Here is a 20,981-nt window from a genome sequence, read left to right as displayed (position 1 = left end):
GTTGAGCCATACTGGGCAGCAGTATTCGGCTACTGGGTATACTAACGCAAGTGCTGTAGTTCGGAGGGTGGATGCAGATGGGCCCCAGCTTGTTCCTGTGAGTTTGTGCAGGATGTTATTGCGGGTTTTGATCTTGGCAGATGTTTTGCGTACATGTTCGCTGTAAGTCAAAGATCGATCCAAGGTAACGCCTAGATATTTTGGATGAGGATTGAACTTCAGTATATGACCTCTGAATTGAACCTGAGGGACATAATTGGCTTGTCTGTTGCTCAAATGAAAGCAGCTGACCTCTTATTTGAGGGCCAACAAATATTCCTTCTTTAATTTTAGCATCGCTGATCCTTGGGAACTTATTTTTTAAGAAGAGAAATGCACTGCCATCACGATTCAGAACTTTCACAAAATTCTTAAACAAGCCTAGTTTGATATGCAGTGGAGGCAATAAGATTTTTTCAGGTTGTACAAATGGCAAGTGAAGAACATTTCCATTTCCTGGATTAAGTGACTCTCTTTTTGGCCAATTACTTTGAATATAATGATTAACTTTATCTCTGCTATTCCACTTGCACAAGAATTTGGTATAGCCAGGCTGTAACCCTAGAAATACAGCTATAAGTTTCAAATCCCCACATACCTGCCATGAAAATTGGTCATACTTGATAGCAGAAAGTAAGAGCTGCATATTATCATAATTTTCCTTCAAACCAACTGCATGGACTAAAGGAATAGATGGATATATGTTTCCATTATGTAGTAATACTCCTTTCAAACTTGTTTTCGAGGGGTCTATGAACAAACGCCAATCCTCAACTTTATGCTCAACACCGAGTGACTGAAATAAATTCTCAACATCATTGCAGAAAGCTAGGTCCTCTTCTTTAGCCAGCTAACTCATTCCTGGTTGCCAGCGTTTCGCCCTTGTGTGCTAGGTTGGGCTCATCAGTTGGTACCTAGCATACCTACCAAGATGCATAGCTAGTGCATACTGTGGAGGCCACTGCGTAGGCTACTTGAAGCCACCGGCAGTGCCAATGCACTATGAGAGACTTTGTCTCACTACCAAAAATTGATGCCTGCTTGGCCATCAGATGATACGGATGTTGATTCCCATAGGGAATCTGAAATATCGAAAATTTATAATGTCCAATAACGGACCATTTATATTGGCATTATAAATTTACTCATTCGGGACAAATATTTCAGATTCCCTATGGAAATCGACATCTGTGTCATTCAACCAAGATCACGAACCAAATCACTTAAATCCTCTTGTGTTACAAAGTGAGTTTCATTTACAGTATCATCTTCTGCAAAGTCTGGATCGTTCTGTAAATCATCCTGATGTTCGAATAATTCTTCAGTCTTGTCATCTGGTGGAGTTGGTATGGGAAGTCCTGGCCTATGAGGCACCAGTCAAATTGCTGAATCTAAAGATGGACATTTGACAGTATGTCTGGATTTCAAACTTATTCCAGATACATTTGTCAAGCAGAAGTAGCAGCCTGTCACATGATCCTTAGGGTCACGCCATATCATAGGTATTACAAAAGGCATATGGCGGGATCCTTTCAACCAGGCAGTTAATAGTGTTCCACATTTCGCACAACATATTTCTGGGGCCCATGTCTTGTTCTGGTCTATTTTGTTGTTAAAATAAAAGTGATAAGGCCTTCTTATAAGAGAAGTAAACTTCCGTCTCTGCACTTTGAAAGTCAGCTCACCGCACATGTAACAGAAGTTGTTTTTATCATTTATGCAATTTTGAGACATATTTCTTATACACACTACACACACAATACATTTTACACTTTAGCAAAAGTCGCTACGGGTTCTCTGAAATTCCGCTACACTCTGCCACGCAGTGTTGGAAGATAAATTCTAAGAAGCTTTCTTCCAATTTGCAAAAACGTTGGAAATACAATTGCGAATTTTACCATTTTCCAACAAGTTTAGTCGATTCTTCTTCGAAGTGATCTTGTTTTGAACTTGTGGACAACATGAAAAACCTTTTCAAGTACTTATTCTGCTCCTTGTTTCCAACCGTTCACTGTAAGTTGTCTGAAATTAATGAGGCTAGATAGAACTAACCTACCTCTTTGTGTACTAGATCCATTTAGAATACGCTAGTTAGCAATTTAAAGTAAATTGCAACAACACATTCTGCTACAGTTGAGCACACTGACTCATCTGCAAACTTTACCTTAATATCATTGTTTTGTAGGAGAATAAATAGATTTTATTGCAGCCAATGGTCATACAGATGTAAGATCATGTTACAAGAGGTAATATCAAGTAATTTACATTTTTTATATTTAGTCTGTTTTGTGTCTTACAGAAGTCTGTTAGTGAGGTTCCTCTGTTTTTGCAACCACATTATATGGTTACATAAAATAAATTTCATTGTAAAGTCCGTATTGTCGTACGTATACTTTAAGGTTAAGTCAATATTCCACCTTTACGTTAAAGTATACATGACATGGTATCGGTCGCAATTTGACCCACATAGCTATTCTCATCATGATGTATCGTAGGTCATATCTGGCTTCAGTCCAATCCCTGTAGATCATCGCATCCGTGGCGAAGAACTACAGTCATATCTCTTGTTTCTTCTTGGTGAGTTCTCTTAGCAGATCTTTGTAGGCTTCAGTGGCTGGCAGGAGCAGGTCTAGGTGAAGTTCTTCTATGAAGAACAGTTCCTTTGCTAGTACGTAGGTCAGGCGTGAGGGTGTGTACTTTGATAGACTTAGAACCCTTTTCAGGAAGTGAGCTTTGACTTTTTCTATGTCTTCTAGATTTTTCTTGTTTAGGGTCTTCCATATCACCTCTAATACATAGGTCATACTTGATGCGATCTTCAAGCGGAATATGATCATTGCCGTTTCCAAATATAGTTTTCTCAGATTCTTTATACTATTTGTTGCCATCCTGGCTGTTGAGGCGTGTTCTCTGATGTGTAGGTAGTATGTGTCCCCTCGACTTTGAAGCGTGATTGCTAGGTATTTGAAGTTTGGTACGTTTCGCAGTGGATTTCCTTTATAGAGGATGTAGTCATTCGCCGCCAGTCTTCCGCCCCTTCGAAATGTCATTTTCCCTGTTCTCTTCTCATTTATATTCAAATCGTTTTTTTCGGCCCATGCCAAGAGTTTGCTGAAGGCTTCTCGGGCATTATGAAGTTCTTGGGATACGATTACCTTGTCGTCTGCGTAGGTGTATATTTTGACATTTCTGTTGCTATTTGTTCTGGTCTGCTGCAGTGGCTATTATGAAGAGCAGGGGGCTCAAAGGGTTGCCTAGAAGGACACCGTTTGCTCTATTATCTCTGTTCCTGAGACTCTGTCGTCTATTTCTATTTGGTTTTTGGATAAGATGTTTTGTATGAGTCTGGTTTCTTGAATTCTTCCTGTGATATCTCCTATTCTTCTTATTATCCTTTGCCTATTTAGAAGGTCGAACAGCTTAGTGTAATCTATGAAGATGGCATGCAGTTTTCCTCTTGGGTGTTCTAGAGCTGTTTCGATGCCATCTTGTACGCATTTCACTGCCTGAATCGTAGATTTCCCTTTTATGAAGTCGAACTGTTGTTCTGGTAGAGTGTGTTCTGTCATCAGTCTTAATCTCTTGGTAAGTAGGATTGTTAGTATTTTTAGGGCTGTGGCTGTGGTGACGTTTAGTAAATTCGCAGAGGCTTGCAGACTGAACGCTGAAAGGCATAACAGTCTATAATGATAATGTATGTATGTATGCACTCCAGGGCTATTCCCCTGTACGAGTTCAGGTCCCTTGTGTTTCCTTCGCCTTTATAGAGCACCTCACGGGTTGCTACTCACCATTTGTTTGGAATGTTGCCTTACCTCAGGCATTCGTTGAAGAGTTCCGTCCAGGTGTCAGCAAGAGCGTGTGCTGTTTACTGTAGGTGCTTGAAACGGCAGGCTTTGTTGTTCTTTGAGTTTGCAATTTGCCTCCGTACTTCTTCTGCAGAGAAAGGGCGGGATTCCTCTACTTCTTCCTCCCCGCTTGGGATTTCTGGGCGTGTTTCTTTGGTCTGGAGTACTTCATTCAAATGTTCTTCCCACGTGTTAATTGGAAGGTCTCTTAGGAAATAGGGCTGCTTTGGTGAGGCCACTTTGTACTATTTCTCCTCTGCTTGTTTGATAAGTTTTTTCCCCTCTTCCACCGTGTATATCTCTTTGTGTTTTTCCAGCGTTTATTTGTACGCTCTCCTGGCGTTGTTGTACTCCCTTAGGTCTTTGTTTGTGTTTTTGTTTGTCTTGCCTTGTGGAGGGCTGTGATCTTAGTTCTCCTTGCTGCATAGCACTCCTGTTTGAACCATGGCTTGACTTTTCTCTGTTTCCATTCTTTCTTGACTACTGCCTGTTTTATATGTCCTTCGATTGTGTCAAGTGCTTTGTTTATGTTCCCTTCTTGTATTTCCTTCGATGTTTTTCTTGCCGCTTCTGTGTTTAGTTTGTCCTTGTCGATATCCCTTGACGGTTTGTTTGTTTGTTTTCTAGAGGTGTTTCTTTGTTGTAGGTCTTTTACATATATGACCGTGCATATCGGTGTATGTTTCCTCACTGTGATGTCTCTTCTTATCTCCTGGTGGGTCTTGTTGCTGTTCGTGAACGCGAGGTTGATTGCACTAGCCCTGTTTGGTCCAAAATATGTGTGTTCTTCCCCTTCGTTTACCAGAGTTAGTCCTTCATTTTCTATGTAGCTGATTACAGTTCTTGCTTTCTGTGTGGGAGTGTTTATTCTGCAGTTCAGGTCTCCCATTATTAACACGTCTGCCTTGTTCGTCTCGCTTAAGGCCTGGATTTCTTCTGCCTTGTGTTCTGGCTGGAAGTAGGCATTTAGTACTGTGCACGCATTGGTCTTTATTAGTAGTATGTTTTTTGTGTTTTGCAATATCTCAAATGGAGCTAACCTTGGTTTTATTAGCATTGTTATTCCTCCTTTTGGCCTGCCTGTTTTCCCCTCGCTTGCGTATGAGTGTGCTGCGTAGAAGTTATCAGTGCTCCACTGGGTTGTTAGGAATGTTTCTGTGAGTGTTACTATGTCATATTTGTCGAAGATGTCTTTCGGTATCATGTTGACTGCATTTCTTAGGCCTTCTATATTGAACAGTAGTTTCTATATTTCCACTTCTTTTTCCTGGTTCTTATAACGCGGCATTTGTGCTTTGCCTTGAGAGATGAAATGGCTGTACGATCGCTCCTTTGGGCCAGAAGGTTGGGTCCTCCGTGATTTGTAGTGTTTAAACTCTATTGCGATTCTGTATGCTTTTGTTTCTTCCCATGAAGGTTAACTCTTTCACTTCTATATCACTGTCAATATCATTTTCCAGTAGGTGTTCTTTTACCATCTCTGGTGTGGTGGATTTGTGTAGCTTTCCTATATAGAGCCATGCTCTTTTCTCGGCCACCTGTAGTTTATTTTTTACTCTCGTCATTTGTCTTGTCTCGACTGTTATTTTTCTTAGGGGTCCTCTTGTTACCACTTGTGTGAATGTTTCCTTTTTCTCCTCTTCTTCATATGTCCGGTATGATGTACCGCTTGTCTCATCTGTTGTGTGTTCTGCTCTCTTTTGTGAGATTTGTCCCTTTATTTTTAGCTCCTCTTTTATCAACCGTTTTACATCTTCAAGTAAATGTTGTATCTGCACATTTACTTTTCCCATAATGCTCTCTTCTATAACATCATTTGTGTGTGGTGAGCAGTTTCGCGCTGCTCTGTTACGTAATTTATCTTGGTCGCCTTCCTTGTTCCGCTCTTCTCCGCTTGGCAGCAGTAGCTATTGGCTTCTGTCTGTCTCTCAGTCACCTTCTTTGTTCCGCTCGGCTCCGCTTGGTGGCGGTGGGTACTGGTTGCAGTTTGTTGCACTGTGCATCTGCGCGGTAGGCATCGTTTCTTGTTTCTCTGGGCTGATGCTATCCTCGCTCTCGTGTAGTGTTTCGTGTGGCGGCCTGGTAGATGGCGCCACTTGTTCTTCGGGGTTGCTGTCTTCTCCCATGTGTACAGCTTCTGTTTCATTTGCTGGCTCTGTAGTTCGCACCACTTGTCCTTGCAGACTGCTGTCTTCTCACCTGTGTAGAGCTTCTGTTTCGTTTGCTGGCTCTATAGATTGTGCCACTTGTCTTGATGAGCTGCCGTCTTTCCCCTTGTATAGGGCTTTTGTTTCGCAAACCTCATTTGCCTTGCGTTTTGAGAGAGAGCTCTCCCTTTCTTTTAGTGCATATTTCATTTCTTAAAAAAACAGTTTTTGATCTCACTCTCCACTCTCTGGATGACTTACTTCTCTGTTGTCTTTTGTAGGAGAATATAATTGTTGTAACTCATGAATTCAAGGCAACAATCACCAAACATTATAAGTCCACTGTTGATAAAATGAAATTAAATTTAAATGTAAAATACTCCTTCTAATCAGCAACCTATATACCTCCAATGCTAATAAACAGGAAAAACATTATTTTCAAAATTACAAAAAAAAAAATGGTGGTTGATGGACAATTTCTGACTTTATTTTTGGAATCAGCAGATGAAAATACATAAGAAACACCTGAATTTGTTTCTGTAACGAATTCATTGTCGACCAGTGTTATTGCCAACTTGTAATGGAATTGGACTACATCAGTTAAGGCTGATAACACAAACACCTGTGCTATTGAAATAAGGCAAGGAGAGAGGCAAGGCTGCGTTCTATCTCCATTCCTCTTCAATATCCACTCTGAAAGGGTATTTTATTGAAGAACTGGAAGGAAAACAGGAGGGCATCGTTATAAATGGGATCACAATAAATCATCTGCGATATACAGATAATACTGTTCTCCTTGCAACACATGCTGAAGATCTGTAGACATTACTAAACTGTGTGGTTGAACACAGTGCTGCAGCAGGTCTGCATTTAAACATGAATAAGACCAAAGTAATGGTCATATGCAAACAAGTAATTCAACCTATGAACTTGAGAGTAGCTGGCACATCACTGGAGGATGTCCAACGCTTTAAGTATCTTGGTAGTGTACTTGTACACAGCTGTAACATCGCTATTGAAGTTAGGTCCAGATTGAACAGGCAAGGACTGCATTCAAATGAATGAGCAAACTTCTCTGGCACAGGGACTTAAAGAAGATCAATCTCCGTCTTAGTTTACTTCGGTGTCGTATTTTCTGTCTTACTTTATGGTGCTGAGACTTGGAAATTAACAGAAAACATCACCAAAAAAATTTGATCCTTTGAGATGTAGTGCTACCAACGCCTGCTCAGAATATCATGGGCTCACAGAATACGAAACACTGAAGTACTCTAACACCTGAACAAAGAGTTAGAGGTCATGCACAACATCAAATTGAAGAAACTTGACTACTTTGGACATATCATTCAAAATGATAAATCACTCCTTCAGCTATCTTACAAGGTAAAACTGAAGGAAGGAGAAGTAGGAGGAGAATATCTTTGCTACGGAATCTAGGAGAATGGAATGAGCTCAGTACCCCCACTCTTTTCAGAGTAGCTGGCATATCACTGGAGTAAGTCCTGCGCTTTAAGTATTTCGGCAGCGTACTTGCTCACAGCTAGAACATTGCTCTTGTAGTTAATCGATGAGGATATGGTACAGGAAGAAGAAGAAATAGTTGACATCACTCCAAAACAATGTCGTTTTGTAAAAGGCAAAGAAACTATCAATGCAATATATGCCATATGCCTTCTAAATGAATGATACCACAAAAAAATAGAGAACACCTCACATGGGTTTCTTGGATCTTGGATAGGTGGTTCCATAGAGTGCCACATAACTTTATTTACCATGCGCTTAGGATGCACGGAGTACCAGGAGTTTATGTTCAATGGACCCAAATTCATTTTTGTAAATGTCACCGGCTAGGTCGATGCATTCCAGGAACCTCTGCACCTTTTAACATCCACGTTGGTGTTCATCAGGGATAAAATTTTTATCCGCTTTTGTTCATCCTGTGCCCAGACACCAAAGCTGCGGAACTGCAGACTCGGCACTCTTGGACACTGGTTTATGCCGATGGTATCATGGTTGCCAGAGAAACTTGGCAAGACTTACAGCAGTTAATCCAATGCTGGAAAACTCACCTTGATATGGATGGAGACTTAATCTGAAGAAGCCGGTGTATTTGCAATGTGGAGAACAGAATGATGGGTCAATTAATATTGGTGGTGTTGAACTCCCTAAAAGCAATGATTATAAGCATTTGAGATCGGTCATCTGTTCAGATTGTACTACACTCCCAGATGCGCGGAACACAGTCAATGGTGCCTGCATGAACTGGCACCAGGTTACAGAAGGTGTTTCCAACCAGAAGATGCAGCTCCATTAAAAGCTTGATGCATCATTTTTCAAGTGGGGGTGGTGGGAAATGGTGATAGAAGTGGGAAAACAAGAAATGCAGGTACCATAAAAATTAGGGGAAAACAAAATAAAAAAAATACGGGTACTATATTAGGACATTTTTCCTCCTGTAAACCTAATACACAGAGGCATAAAAATATTGCAACCACGATGTTGAAACAGGAATATCAGAGCGACATTCATTATCAAAGTATTTCTGGTGCATACGAGCACAACTCGTAACAACAGCTGTACAAGAGGTTTGAAAAGACTGCTGCGTGCACAGGTGACGAATGTACCAGCTATGCACACAACCTGCTCGCTGATGGAAAGCCAACCAAGGACATATGACGTAGCCACTGAACATTCGATTCCTTCCATCTAATGATTTCCAGAACCGAATGTGATACAAAAATTTCAATTACATCATCATGTAGCCCATAACAACACAGGGTAAAATATAAAATTTCATTAAAATCGGCAATGGGATAACTGAGAAATTGAAGATAGAAGATTGAAAAGTCAGAGGCCACGATGCCCAGACTATGGGTATAAAAGGAGCTAGTCGAGTTAGCTTAAATCAGTATCTGTGCGTATTCCCAGCTGCCATGGTGTGCGGGCCAGCTGTGGACTATATTGGTCAAGAGATTGTTACTCTGTTCGGCAGACTGCTGATGGTAGTTGTGTTTACAGAAAGTACAAATGTTTTTGTGTCTGTGGACATACAAATTTCTAAGTGTTGAAGGTGGAAACTTTGAACTCTACTTTTGTGCGAGAATGTTAATTACTCAAAGTGTTCAATTTTAATACACAAGTGCATCAACTGTTGATGGCTCAAAAAAAAAAAAAAAAAAAAAAAAAAAAAAAAAAAAAAAAAAAAAAAAAACCACGATGATGATGTATTACTGCTATACAGACGTAACACCAGGCTATTACATGTGAAGGAACATCCTTTAATGTTTAATGTTGTTATTTATATATGTGTAGCTCCATATACAGTATATTTATATACGTATCCCTATGAAAACCAAACCCCATGGCACTACAGCCCTTGAAGGGCCTTGGCCTACCAAGTGACTGCTGCTCAGCCTGAAGGCCTGCAGATTATGAGGTGTCACGTGGTCAGCACGACAAATCCTCTCAGTCGTTATTCTTGGCTTTCTAGACCGGGGTCGCTATCGCACCATCAGATAGCTCCTCAATTCTAATCACGTAGGCTGAGTGGACCTTGAACCAGCCCTCAGGTCCAGGTAAAAATCCCTGACCTGGCCGGGAATTGAACCCTGGGCCTCCGGGTAAGAGGCAAGCACGCTACCCCTACACCATGGGGCCAGCATATATATCCATAGCTCCATGGAAATTAAAAGACCAGGATAAACATAGTACTACTGTGGTGTCGATGTCTGTTGAATAAGAAGAAAGGTAACTATTTCTCTTGGCCCATGTTAACTTTAACTTTGATGCGTGTTTTTATTACGTGAGTTGGATGGACAAAACTAAATTCTCAAATTTGTGTTATACCGGGTGAGTTGGCCGTGAGGTTAGGAGCCCGCAGCTGTGAGCTCACATCCGGGAGATAGTTGGTTTAAACTCCATTGTCGGCAGCCCTGAAGATGGTTTTCCGTGGTTTCCTATTTTCACACTAGGCAAATAATGGGGCTGTACCTTAATTAAAGCCACGGCCGCTTCCTTCCCATTCCTAGGCCTTTCCTGTCCCATCGTCGCCATAAGAACTATCTGTGTCGGTGCGACGTAAACCAACTAGCAAAAAGTGTTATGTCATCGGAGCTGCAGTATGGCCTGTGCCAACTTCAAAGCGGAATCGTCGATTTGTAGTGATATGGAAGGAGTGTGCCTGCCATTATAATAAATACTTTAAAAATCGATAGTGACTGTCGGCAGGAGGGCGTCTGCTATTGTAATCAATGCTCCCCACTTCAACTTTGACTGGCAATAGGAATGGGATCCTTCTCCAACTCCTGTGTAACTGGCTTTAGTAAGGAGGTTCTACCATTGTAATGAATAATTCTCATAATTATTTGACTGGCAGAAGGCAAGGGAGCATGTTATTTTCTTCAAAACTCCCCTACCCAATTGTGTCTGGAAATAGGAAAGAGGGCCTGCCATTGTAACGAATACTCCCCAAATCGACTGAGACTGCACAGTAGACAAGGAGGCCTTTTATTATAATGAACATTTCCCAACTCGATTGTGAATGGCAGTAGGCAAGTGAGCCTGCTGTTACCATCAATTCTCTGCAACTCGCACTTTACATTGGAAACAAAGTATGGGGAGCTCCCCATGCTGTTTGTTGGATAATGCCAAGAGACAGGCAATTTAAAAAAATCTCATTCACTGCGTGTATAGTAATTTACTTCGATATCCATATACAATGTAGAATATGTAACAATGCACGGGTACATTTGCTAGTTACATATATAGATGAATAGCTTTAACAGCACAAATGGAGCAAAATGTCTTTACCAATCATACGCATATTTCATACTTTCAGACTTCTGGATTGCAATGAATCAAGAAAACAGGGAAGGTCACTCCCCAAACAGCTACACAATGATTCCGAATGGTATATACATAGAGAGAAAAACTGCAATAAATGACAGCAAATGAGCTGCACAATCAAATTGACTTTTAAGTAGCCTATATGGTTAAAACTTGTCCCAAGTCGAGTGGCTATGGAGCCAAGCTCTCCATTCAAGAGATGAGTGGGTTCAAACCCCACTGTTGGCTGACCCCGAGAATGATTTTCTGTGCTTTCCCATTTCCACTTCCAGGGCAATTCCTATTCATAGGCTACAGCCAATTCCTTACACCTCTTTACTCAAATTCATTTACCATAATTCACTTCATGTTCATTAGCTCCTTATGTATGGTTAGAGTCTCAGGAAGGTCATAAAAATATGCCACATAATTTCACATCAGCTCATCCCCAAACTTGTATCAGGAACAGTAACACTGAGGAACTTTCATTGCTTCGTGTGTTGCAGTGAAAATGACTTCATCTTGCTCGTTTTCATCTGACCAACAACATTATGACTAACAATAAGTCGGTGGATTGTTTGACACTCCTGGGTCTCTTGAGGTGGACAGCGACCTGGTCAGAGTTGTCATTTATATTGTTGATTCAGCTGTTGCAGCTGCGTTGAAGGTATCTTAAGAATACTGTCTAAAAGAAAGTGTTTAGATCTGAACGCGAAATTTGAACTCGTAAGGTTGTGCAAAAGCAGAAGTTTCTCAGAATGAGATACGAGGCAATGTGGATTGACTTCATCAAGTTCATTAAAAAAAAGAGGCTATTTACTGTATTGGCAAACCACTGCGACAAAAGCATCTGCTTAATGCTACCAATAAAGATCTGGGGTCAGATCTTTTCAAGTGGTTTTGCCAAGAAAGAGTGGCTGGCATTCCTATCATTGGGACCATGACAAAAGCAAAAGCCAAGGATTTACCCTTGAACTGAAGGTAGAAAATTTTGAGTGCCCAGTATGTTGGCTGCAATGCTTCTAGCTTAGGAGAGGCATTTCTCTGCACAATGTGTCGGGAGAAACTGCAGCAGTAAATCCCAACGGTCTTCAAAGTCTGTGCTTAATTATACCGGTATTTTACAACAGTATGTTTCACGGGAAGTATATAATCTTGACGAATCAGTAAAAGAAGACCCTTGCTACCAAGGAAGTAAAGATATGTTAAATGTGATGTTACGCAATGATATGGACGGCTCATACAAAATAAAGGTGTTTATTACAGGCAAGTTTACGCACCCACGCTGTTTCAGGGATACCACTGTTTTTCCATGTGCCTATGAAACCAATAAAAATATAAGAATGGTGTCAAAACTTTTCATGCAGTGGCTGAAGCCTTTCAATCCCAAAACAGGAAAGTTGTGATATTCATGAATCTCTGCCCCACACATGCAGCTGTTGAACTGTACAACAGTGAGTAAGTGTTCCTGCCAGTAAACACCACCAGTGTCCTGCAGCCACTTGATCAAGGAGTGTTTCACATGCTGAAGTAATATTTTTGGAGTATGCTTGTTAACTCTCTCATATGCCAAAACAAAAAATCTTCAATGGAATGTTCTGGAAGCAATCAGGCCAGTCACACTTTGCTGGGAGAAAATTAAACCTGAATACGATGCAGTTTCAGGCATACAGGATTTGAGAACATCAAGCAGCTGGACGAGTCTGAAATAGAACTGCAGCAAAAGTTCATTGAACTTGAAAAACCTGAAACATGGAGTGAAGTTTCACACTGATGAAGTGTTTTGTTTAATTTCAACAATTATGTTGACGTTGATGCATGTATATGTGAAAAACTGTCTGACAATATTATTAACAGTATGCAATCTAGGGAAAAGGAAATGTCTATTTCAAATAATAATGGTACAGGAGGTGAGTCTGTAGTGCTGCTATCATGCACGGAAGAACGGGAAGAATTGGAAGTTACGAACAATGTGCAGAGGGTAACCAATACAACTACAGAAGACCTACAAAAATTTCACATTGAGCAGTATTCTTAAGCTACTAAGAAAGTTACAAAGCAATTAGTTATCAGAAAGTTTGTGTTAAACATTTGAAGAGAAAAATTGTTTACATAAGATTTCGTAAGCCTCTTCTGCCATCAGTCTATTGGTTTATCTGCTCTGTGCTTGCTCAAGTGTTTGGACAAAGTAATAGCAGAAGGTAGGAGTGGCAATGAGGATCAAAATGTAATGGTGAGCTAAACTTGCATATGCACTCAGCTTGTTTGTTAAAACGCTATCAGAAATCGTACAGAAATAATTTACGAGGATTTGGGTGCACTGTGCTATGTTTATGTTTTATTTATAAACCACCTACAAAGCCACTATTCTGTAGTGAGTGTAATATTCAATACATTTATAAAAGAACGTAACTTTTGGGGTGTTTTTCGGTTTGATAGGGTGTCTCATAATCTATAACACAATTACAAAAACTGGAGAACCAGCATTTTCCTATACTGCAAGGACTCATTATTAAGAGTATTTATAGTCATTTCATCAAATACTGCTATAATGAAGTTCTCTGTATTTACTCAGTTTCTCTGTTTTAGCTCTAGTTCATAATGAAGACTCAGTACTTAGTTTTGTAGTTATGTAATGGATATTTCTTACCTGCTCTTCTCTCCTTTTCTAGCTTTTTCTTATGCCTTCTGAATTCATCTATTAGTTCTACTGTAAATCTAGGAAAAGAATCAAAAGCTTTCTTGCTAAACCTTGCTTTAATCATATCTGATGTAAGAAAATCAGCCATCAATTTTATATCCTTTTCCTTTTGACGTTCACTAAGTTTTCTTTTCCTCTGCAAAAGAGTAAATGAAACAAAATTTTAGCAATTTCTACACGTGAACATGTTCTTAAGAGTATCCATCAGTGCAATGAAGACAATACTTCACGTTAAAAATCCACAATAAGTTTATTAATTTTACACTAAAAATTCAAAACAGCCTAAAATAGATTAGCCACATGAGAACACTCACATCGGTTTTCTCCAGTTCACCATCACAGGGAAGCTTGAAATTAGCTTTAGCTTTCAGAGCTTTGGTGGCAAATTCATTTATCTTGTCACTCTTCCATGGATCAACAGTGACAACATCTTCACGTGTCCTACAAGTATAAATTACACAATGCGAACGATAATCACAACTCCGTACACAATATTAGCACTGAAATATACCAATATCATAAAATTCAAGTACGGTACAAAGGCATGTTAGTTGGATCCTTACATAGAAAAGAAGTCAATAATTTCAAGAGGAAACACTTAACACTAGAACGGCCAGAGCGATCATTTTGACCGTTAGCCAATTTTAAGGTATTTCTATGCTCGTATAATTTTATGCATGAGTTGTGATTTTTAATCTTTTAGGATTTTGCACATTCACGCCAAAAATTACATTCATAGATGATAAGGAAACATCGATATTGTCTGTTATACCTACGAAGGCCATAAAGTGGTCATTTTGACTGCTTCAGTTCCTTGATACGGAGAGCTCTATTCTGCTCATTGCTTCCTGTGATATATTTACAAGTGGCGCTATAGGAATCAACATCTATATCATAGGAGCACGTGACGTAACTAAATAGTATACCTCTAGCAGTGGTCGTGAGTGGACGAGTTATTGCCTGTCCCTTGTGTACTTATAGTGTATAATAATGGTTTGGTGGCAAAAACTTACTCCTGTACAATTATTAGTAGAACCTAAAAAGCTGGAAGAAGAATCAGGTGACGAAGATACATTATCAGATATAGACGTAACGAGCGACGATGACGATTTTATACCTCAACAGTGTGGTAATATGTCAGATAGTGATAGTGATTTGGCTAATGAAAATATGCACACAGTGGACTTCGTATCTACAATAGACACAGTTGCTCCTTCAACCAGTCATCATCAATCTTGCAGCAAACGATGATCTCTTAGCAGCAGGCAACCTGTTCGAAGAGGAAGGGGATGAGGTGGGAGAAGGCCATGAACTGGTCAAGTCTCCGTTGTTTGCACCAGGGTATCGGTTATTTGATAAGGATGGAACAAATATTTGGACTGTTATCGACAGTAGTGGGAACCCTTCATGGAAGGATGGCTGCACAGAATGTACTGAAAGAGGAAGCAGGGGCTACTTCTCACACTAAGCGTAATGTAGATACCAATAGCAAGGTCAGGGCCTGGTGTTTATTCACTGACACACCCGTGTTGAAGCATACAAAGATGTACACAGAGACCGAAGCTAGTAGACAGACAATGGATAATAATTGGTCTATTTCTTTGGAAGAATTAGATCCTTTCATTGCTTTGTTATATGTCCGTGGAGCTTTTAAAATTACTGGTCTTGCCGTAGGTCATATTTGGTAGTCTTTATGGGGGTCCTCCTGTTTTCACTAACATTATGGCAAGAAACAGGTTCACTGGGTGAGTTGGCCATGCGGTTAGGGGCGCGTAGCTGTGAACTTGCATCGGGGAGATAGTGGGTTCGAACCCCACTGTCGGCAGCCCTGAAGATTGTTTTCCGGGGTTTCCCATTTTCACACCAGGCAAATGCTGGGACTGTACCTTAGTGAAGGCCACAGTAGCTTCCTTCCCATTCGTACGTCTTTCCTATCCCATCGTCGCCATAAGACCTATCTGTGTCGGTGCAACGTAAAAAAAAAGAAACAGGTTCAAAGAAATACTAAGGTATTTGTGCTTTGATCTCCGTAAAACTAGATCCACTCGTTTGCAGACAAATTTGCTTTGGCATCTGGTATTTGGAATAGTTTTATTGAGAATTGTTATACGTGCTATAAACCAAGGGCGAATGTTGCAGCTAATGAACAACTCTTCCCCAGCAAAGCTCGGTGCAGGTTCATGCAGTACATGGCCAACAAGCCAGATAAATTTGGCATAAATTTCTGGCTACTGGTAGATGTTCATTCTAAGTATGAGAAAAACGGGTTTCCTTATCTTGGGAAAGACTAAATGCGACCTGCCAATGAGAAAATATTGTCATGAAACTTATGGACCCATACCCCATGAAGGGACATAACGTGACCACTGATTTCTTTACATTGGTAAAGTTGGGTGATAGACTGAAAGAAAGAGAGAGAAAAAAAGTATTGTTGGAACAATCAATCGAGTGAGGAAGGAGATCCCGTAGTCAATAAAAGCATCATGCATGAATCTGTACGAGACTGCCGTACATCAAAAGGAAGATCACTCTACTATCACAGTATATCAAGGAAAAGTGAAGAAGAATGTGCTTCTGCTAAGCACTCTACGCCCAAGCGTTCAAGTCAGTGAAGATAACAAGAAGCTCCCTAGTACTACTGAATTTTATAATGGAACAAAGTATGGTGTGGATGTAGTTGATCAAATGACACGTAAAAACATCACTAGGGCTATCCGAAGGTGGCCTGTACATGTATTTTACAACATACTTGATCTAGCAGCAATAAATTCATGGATAGTCAACAGGGAAGTTATGGGACAGAGAATCTCTCGACATGATTATATTCTTGAAGTAATACAAGAACTAAGGTCTGATTTTGCGAAGACAAGATTCCGGTTGACTGAACTCCCTACACTTCAGCCTGAGCCACAGACTCAGGTCGAATGTGCCAGTCGTAAGCGACGACAATGTCAAGTGAACTCCAACTGTAAACAGAACAAAACTTCCGTCACATGTTCTTTGTGCAACAAAGTAGTCTGTGGAAAATGTTCACGTAAGGTAGTCACTTGCATAAATTGCTTATCAGGTACTTGAATAGGTCTGTAACATACTGATATAATGAGGGCTACTGGACTAGAGAAAAGAGTGATTGAATGGGTGGCTAAATTTCTACGATGGCTGATTCAGAAGACATCGTTATCTTTGTTATAGACTGTTATGCCTTTCAGCATTCAGCCTGCAAACCTCTGTGAATTCACTAAATGCCACCAAAATACTCTATTTATAACTAGTTCTGTGGTCTCGTTTTGTTCTATACATATAATCCTCAGATCATAACAAACAGTGTAACCATCATCGTGTTGGTTTTCCTCCATTTTTCTTACCTTCCATGGCTGAGTCCATTATTCTCCTAGGTAGCCTATCCTCCTTCATTCGTCTCATATTTGTGACCCCATCACCAAAGCCAGTTTATGCGTATACAGCTTCATCAGTCAAGTTCTTTCCTAACTTAGCTTTTATCTCTTCATTCTGAGTTCCTTCCTGCCATTGATCCCACCTGTTTGTACCAGTGTTCATTCTCACTACTTTCATGTCTGTTACTTCTAACTTACCTTCCACTCCCATAAAGCAAAGTTGGTCTGAAAACAGACCGGTGTAAAGATAGTTTTGCCTGGGAGCAGACTTCTTTCTTTCAGAATACTGTTGATCACAACTGCAAACTCACTCCATTAGCTTTGCTGCACCTTGAGTCAATCTAGCTTACAATACCATTTTGGGAGAATACACATCTAAACATTTGAAATTATCTACCTGTTCCAGCTTTATATTCCCAACCTGACATTCAATTCTCTTAGGTTTCTTACCCACTGACATCACTTTAGTCTTTGAAAGGCTAATTTTCATATCATATTTGTTGTATCTATTTTCAAGTTCCTAGATATTAGACCACAGGCTTTTAGCACAATTTGCCATTAAGATCAAGTCGTCTGCAAAGGCCAAACGGCATACTACATTTCTACCCATCTGAATCCCTCCTTGTCATTTTATACTCTTCAGTAGATAATTCATGTAAACTATGACCAATAAAGGTAAAAGATTACAGCCTTGTGAAGCACCTGTAAGTTCCTTGAACAAGGAACTCATTCTACCATCAATTCTCACTGCAGCCTGCCCATCAACCTAAATGCCTTTGGTTGCTTTTAATAATCTACCCTTAATCCCGTAGCCCCCAGGACGGATAACATCTTTTCCCTCTATACTGTATCATTTGCCTTCTCTACATCTATGAAACAATCACAACTCTCAATTTCTCTTGCAGCATTTTTCAAAAACTAAAAATCTGATCCAGGCAGAGATATGAACCACACTGGTTTTCATCCACCTTACTCTCAACCACTGATCAAAACATCCATTCCAAAATGCCAATAAGCACCTTGCCTGGTATACTGATCAATGAAATATCTCTTCAATTGTTGCAATCCTTCCTGTTCCCTTGCTTATGGATAAGTGCAGTTACTGCTTTAGTCCAATCAGAATGTACCTTACTAACAATCCATGTTAATATTACTTTATGAGGCCATTTCATCCCTACTTTCCCACTATCTTTCACCATTTCAGGTCTAATTTAATCTATGCCTGCTGCTTCATGACCATGGAGTTTATTTACCATCTTTTCCATTTTCTCAGGCATGATTTTATCAACATCATTGTCCTCCTCTCTATGAGCTCAACTATTCCCAATGTCAACAGGAAGATTTCCTTTTATGTTGAGAATATTTTCAAAATATACTTTCCACCTGTCCAGTGATTCCCTGGGATCTATTATGAGTTCACCTGATTTACCCAAAATACTATTAATTTTCTCTCTCCCCCCCCCCCTTCCTTTCTAAGATTCCTTATTATTGTCCTGAGAGGTTCCCCTGCACTTGACATAGTCTTTCCAGGTTACTACCAAAATCTTCCCATGACTTCTTCTTGGATTCAACTATTGTTTTGCTCTTTTTCATTTACATATAATTTCCTGTCTGCATCAGTTCTTGTTTGTAGCCATTTTTTATATGCCTTCCTTTTAAGTTTACAAGCTGCCCTCACTTCTTTATTCCACAAAGATGTTTGATTTACCTCTTTACACACAGTTGTTCCTAGGCTTTCCCCCAGCTGTTTCTAATACAGCATCCAGGTATGCCTACTATTTTGTTTCTATATCCTTCTACTCTTTGGAACTTTTCACTAACCATATCCATGTACTTCTATTTTCCCTGTGCTGGAGATTTTCCACCTTTATTCATCTACAGAAAGATTTCACTTTCTCTCTTGTAGGCCTAGACATACTTAGTTCACTAAAGATCAGTGGTTTGTATCATCAAACAACCCCTGGAATACCTGAATATACCTGAAAGATTTCCTTAATTCATAGTCGGATATGATATAGTCCATTATGGATCTGGTGCCTCTACCCATCCATGTGTAATGGTGAATAGCCTTATGCTTGAAGAACATATTCATAACTGCTAATCCCATACTAGCACAGAAGTCCAGTAAATGCTTCCAATTCCTATTAACTTCCATATCTTCCCCACATTTACCCATCACGTTTTTGTATCCTTCAGTTCTGTTTTGAACTCTTGAATTAAAATCATCTATTAGCACTATCCTATGCTTGCTGTTAACCCTGACTACGATGTCACTAAGTGCTTCATATGACTTGTCAACATCACCCTCATCTACACCCTCACATATATCTACCCTCGTCATTCTCTCATTTATGTGCCTAACAGAAACTATGTTGCATGCAATAGTATACCTGATGAATAGTCCCATCCCTCCTCTACCCTTCTCTTTGTAAACACCTATTTTAACACTTGTTAAGAATACTTTATAATGTCCCATTACCTGAATATCAATAACTCCTAACACATCCAGATGTATCCTCTTTGCTGATTCAATTAGTTCAACTTTCTTTCTTTTGATAGTCCCATTAATATTGATAGCTCCCCATCAAATTCCTTTCGTTTACCAAGTAGTTTCCAAGGAGTCTCTCGCCTGTCAAATAGAAGTGGGACTCAATTACTCCTATTGGACCGAGACTTTCTTAAAATGTTCTGAGCTCGGTAAATTCTATGGAGCGGGATGCTACCCTACTTACACATAGCCCAATGAAGCTCTCCTCTAATGGGTTACGGAATACAGTGGATTATATAATCCTAGCCACCTGAGCACAAGGAGGGCTACGACCCAGAATATATCCGAGATGTCCACTCCTATTCTGCAGCAGCTCGTATCTTGACTCTCAGGACCACTTGTACGTGTCGTACAAGCGGTTTAACACTGTTCCTTGGTAGTATCTGTTTCGTTGCCATCAATGTGGAAGATGAAAATTCCATCAGCTGCACGAGCTTCGTCAATGTGCACCTCAGATAAAAATGTTCTTACAATGTCTTGTTTGTTGGCAAAGTGTTTCGCACACAATGGCTATTTCACTCTGGAAATAAGATCAAAGTCACATGGACTAAGATGTACGAACACTGCTCAACTTTGGTCACTTCGTTCACGCACCACAGTCATTAAGCAACTGACATAGAGAGCGTGATCATGGCAGGAATGATGCATCCATCCTGCATCTGTTGGCAAAATAACAAACTTACTGTAACATACCTTCAAACGTATACAGTATATTACACGATTGGCATTGGCATGTTTTCAGGAAATAAAAAATCACTCAACCTTAAAACAGGTCTTCCTGATTCTTAGGAAGATACAACTGGGTAGCACAAAAGTTTTAATAGTCTTTATTAAAGTTGGTGTGAAGTTTGAAGAAGATTAAGATTTTAGATTACTTCCATAGGTCCGAGGCTTGCTTAAAATGTTCTGAGCTCGGCATATTCATGAAGCAGGATGTTATTCTACCTACACATAGTCCAAGTGAGGATCTCTCCTCTAACAGGTTAGGGACGACCGGTGGATTGTATAGTCCTAGCCGCCTGAGCACAAGGAGGGCCATGACTCAGAATATGTCGGAGATGCCCACTCCCATTCCGTAGCAACTAGTATCCCGACTCTCAGGACCACTTACTAGGCCATTCAGCCGTTGCCCATGGTTCACGAACTAGGATGTGACTACAGTAACCCACACCATGAACCATTTTAACAAACTGAAGAGAATTTCAGCAGTAATGAATCAATCACAAATATGTTCTGGGTTAGGCCCCATAAACATGGTAAGCTCATTAATAAAAAAAAAAACCCATGGCGCAACAGCCCCCAATGGCCATGGCCTATCAAGTGTCTGCTGCTCAGCCCGAAGGCCTGCAGATTACGACGTGTCGTGTGGTCAACACGACAGATCTCTCGGCCGTTATTCTTGGCTTTCTAGACCGGGGCCGCCACCTCACCATCAGATAGTACCTCAATTGTAATCACGTAGTTCGAGTGGACTTCAAA

General features: G+C 40.2%; 1 protein-coding gene across 1 annotated transcript in view; it reads right to left on the bottom strand.

Moving 5' to 3' along the window:
• LOC136867230 (condensin-2 complex subunit H2) overlaps positions 1-20,981 on the bottom strand; it is a 266,034-nt gene that overhangs the window by 77,352 nt on the left and 167,701 nt on the right. The window contains exons 8-9 of the mRNA XM_068227053.1: positions 13,874-14,000; positions 13,509-13,695 (exon numbers count right to left, since the gene is read on the bottom strand). Of these exons, the coding sequence (XP_068083154.1) occupies positions 13,509-13,695; positions 13,874-14,000 (314 nt within the window). The remainder of the gene's footprint in view (positions 1-13,508; positions 13,696-13,873; positions 14,001-20,981) is intronic.

The sequence above is a fragment of the Anabrus simplex genome, chromosome 3 (genome assembly GCF_040414725.1).
Source record: "Anabrus simplex isolate iqAnaSimp1 chromosome 3, ASM4041472v1, whole genome shotgun sequence".
NCBI lineage: Eukaryota > Metazoa > Arthropoda > Insecta > Orthoptera > Tettigoniidae > Anabrus > Anabrus simplex.
This window is presented reverse-complemented; position numbering and strand designations above follow the sequence as displayed.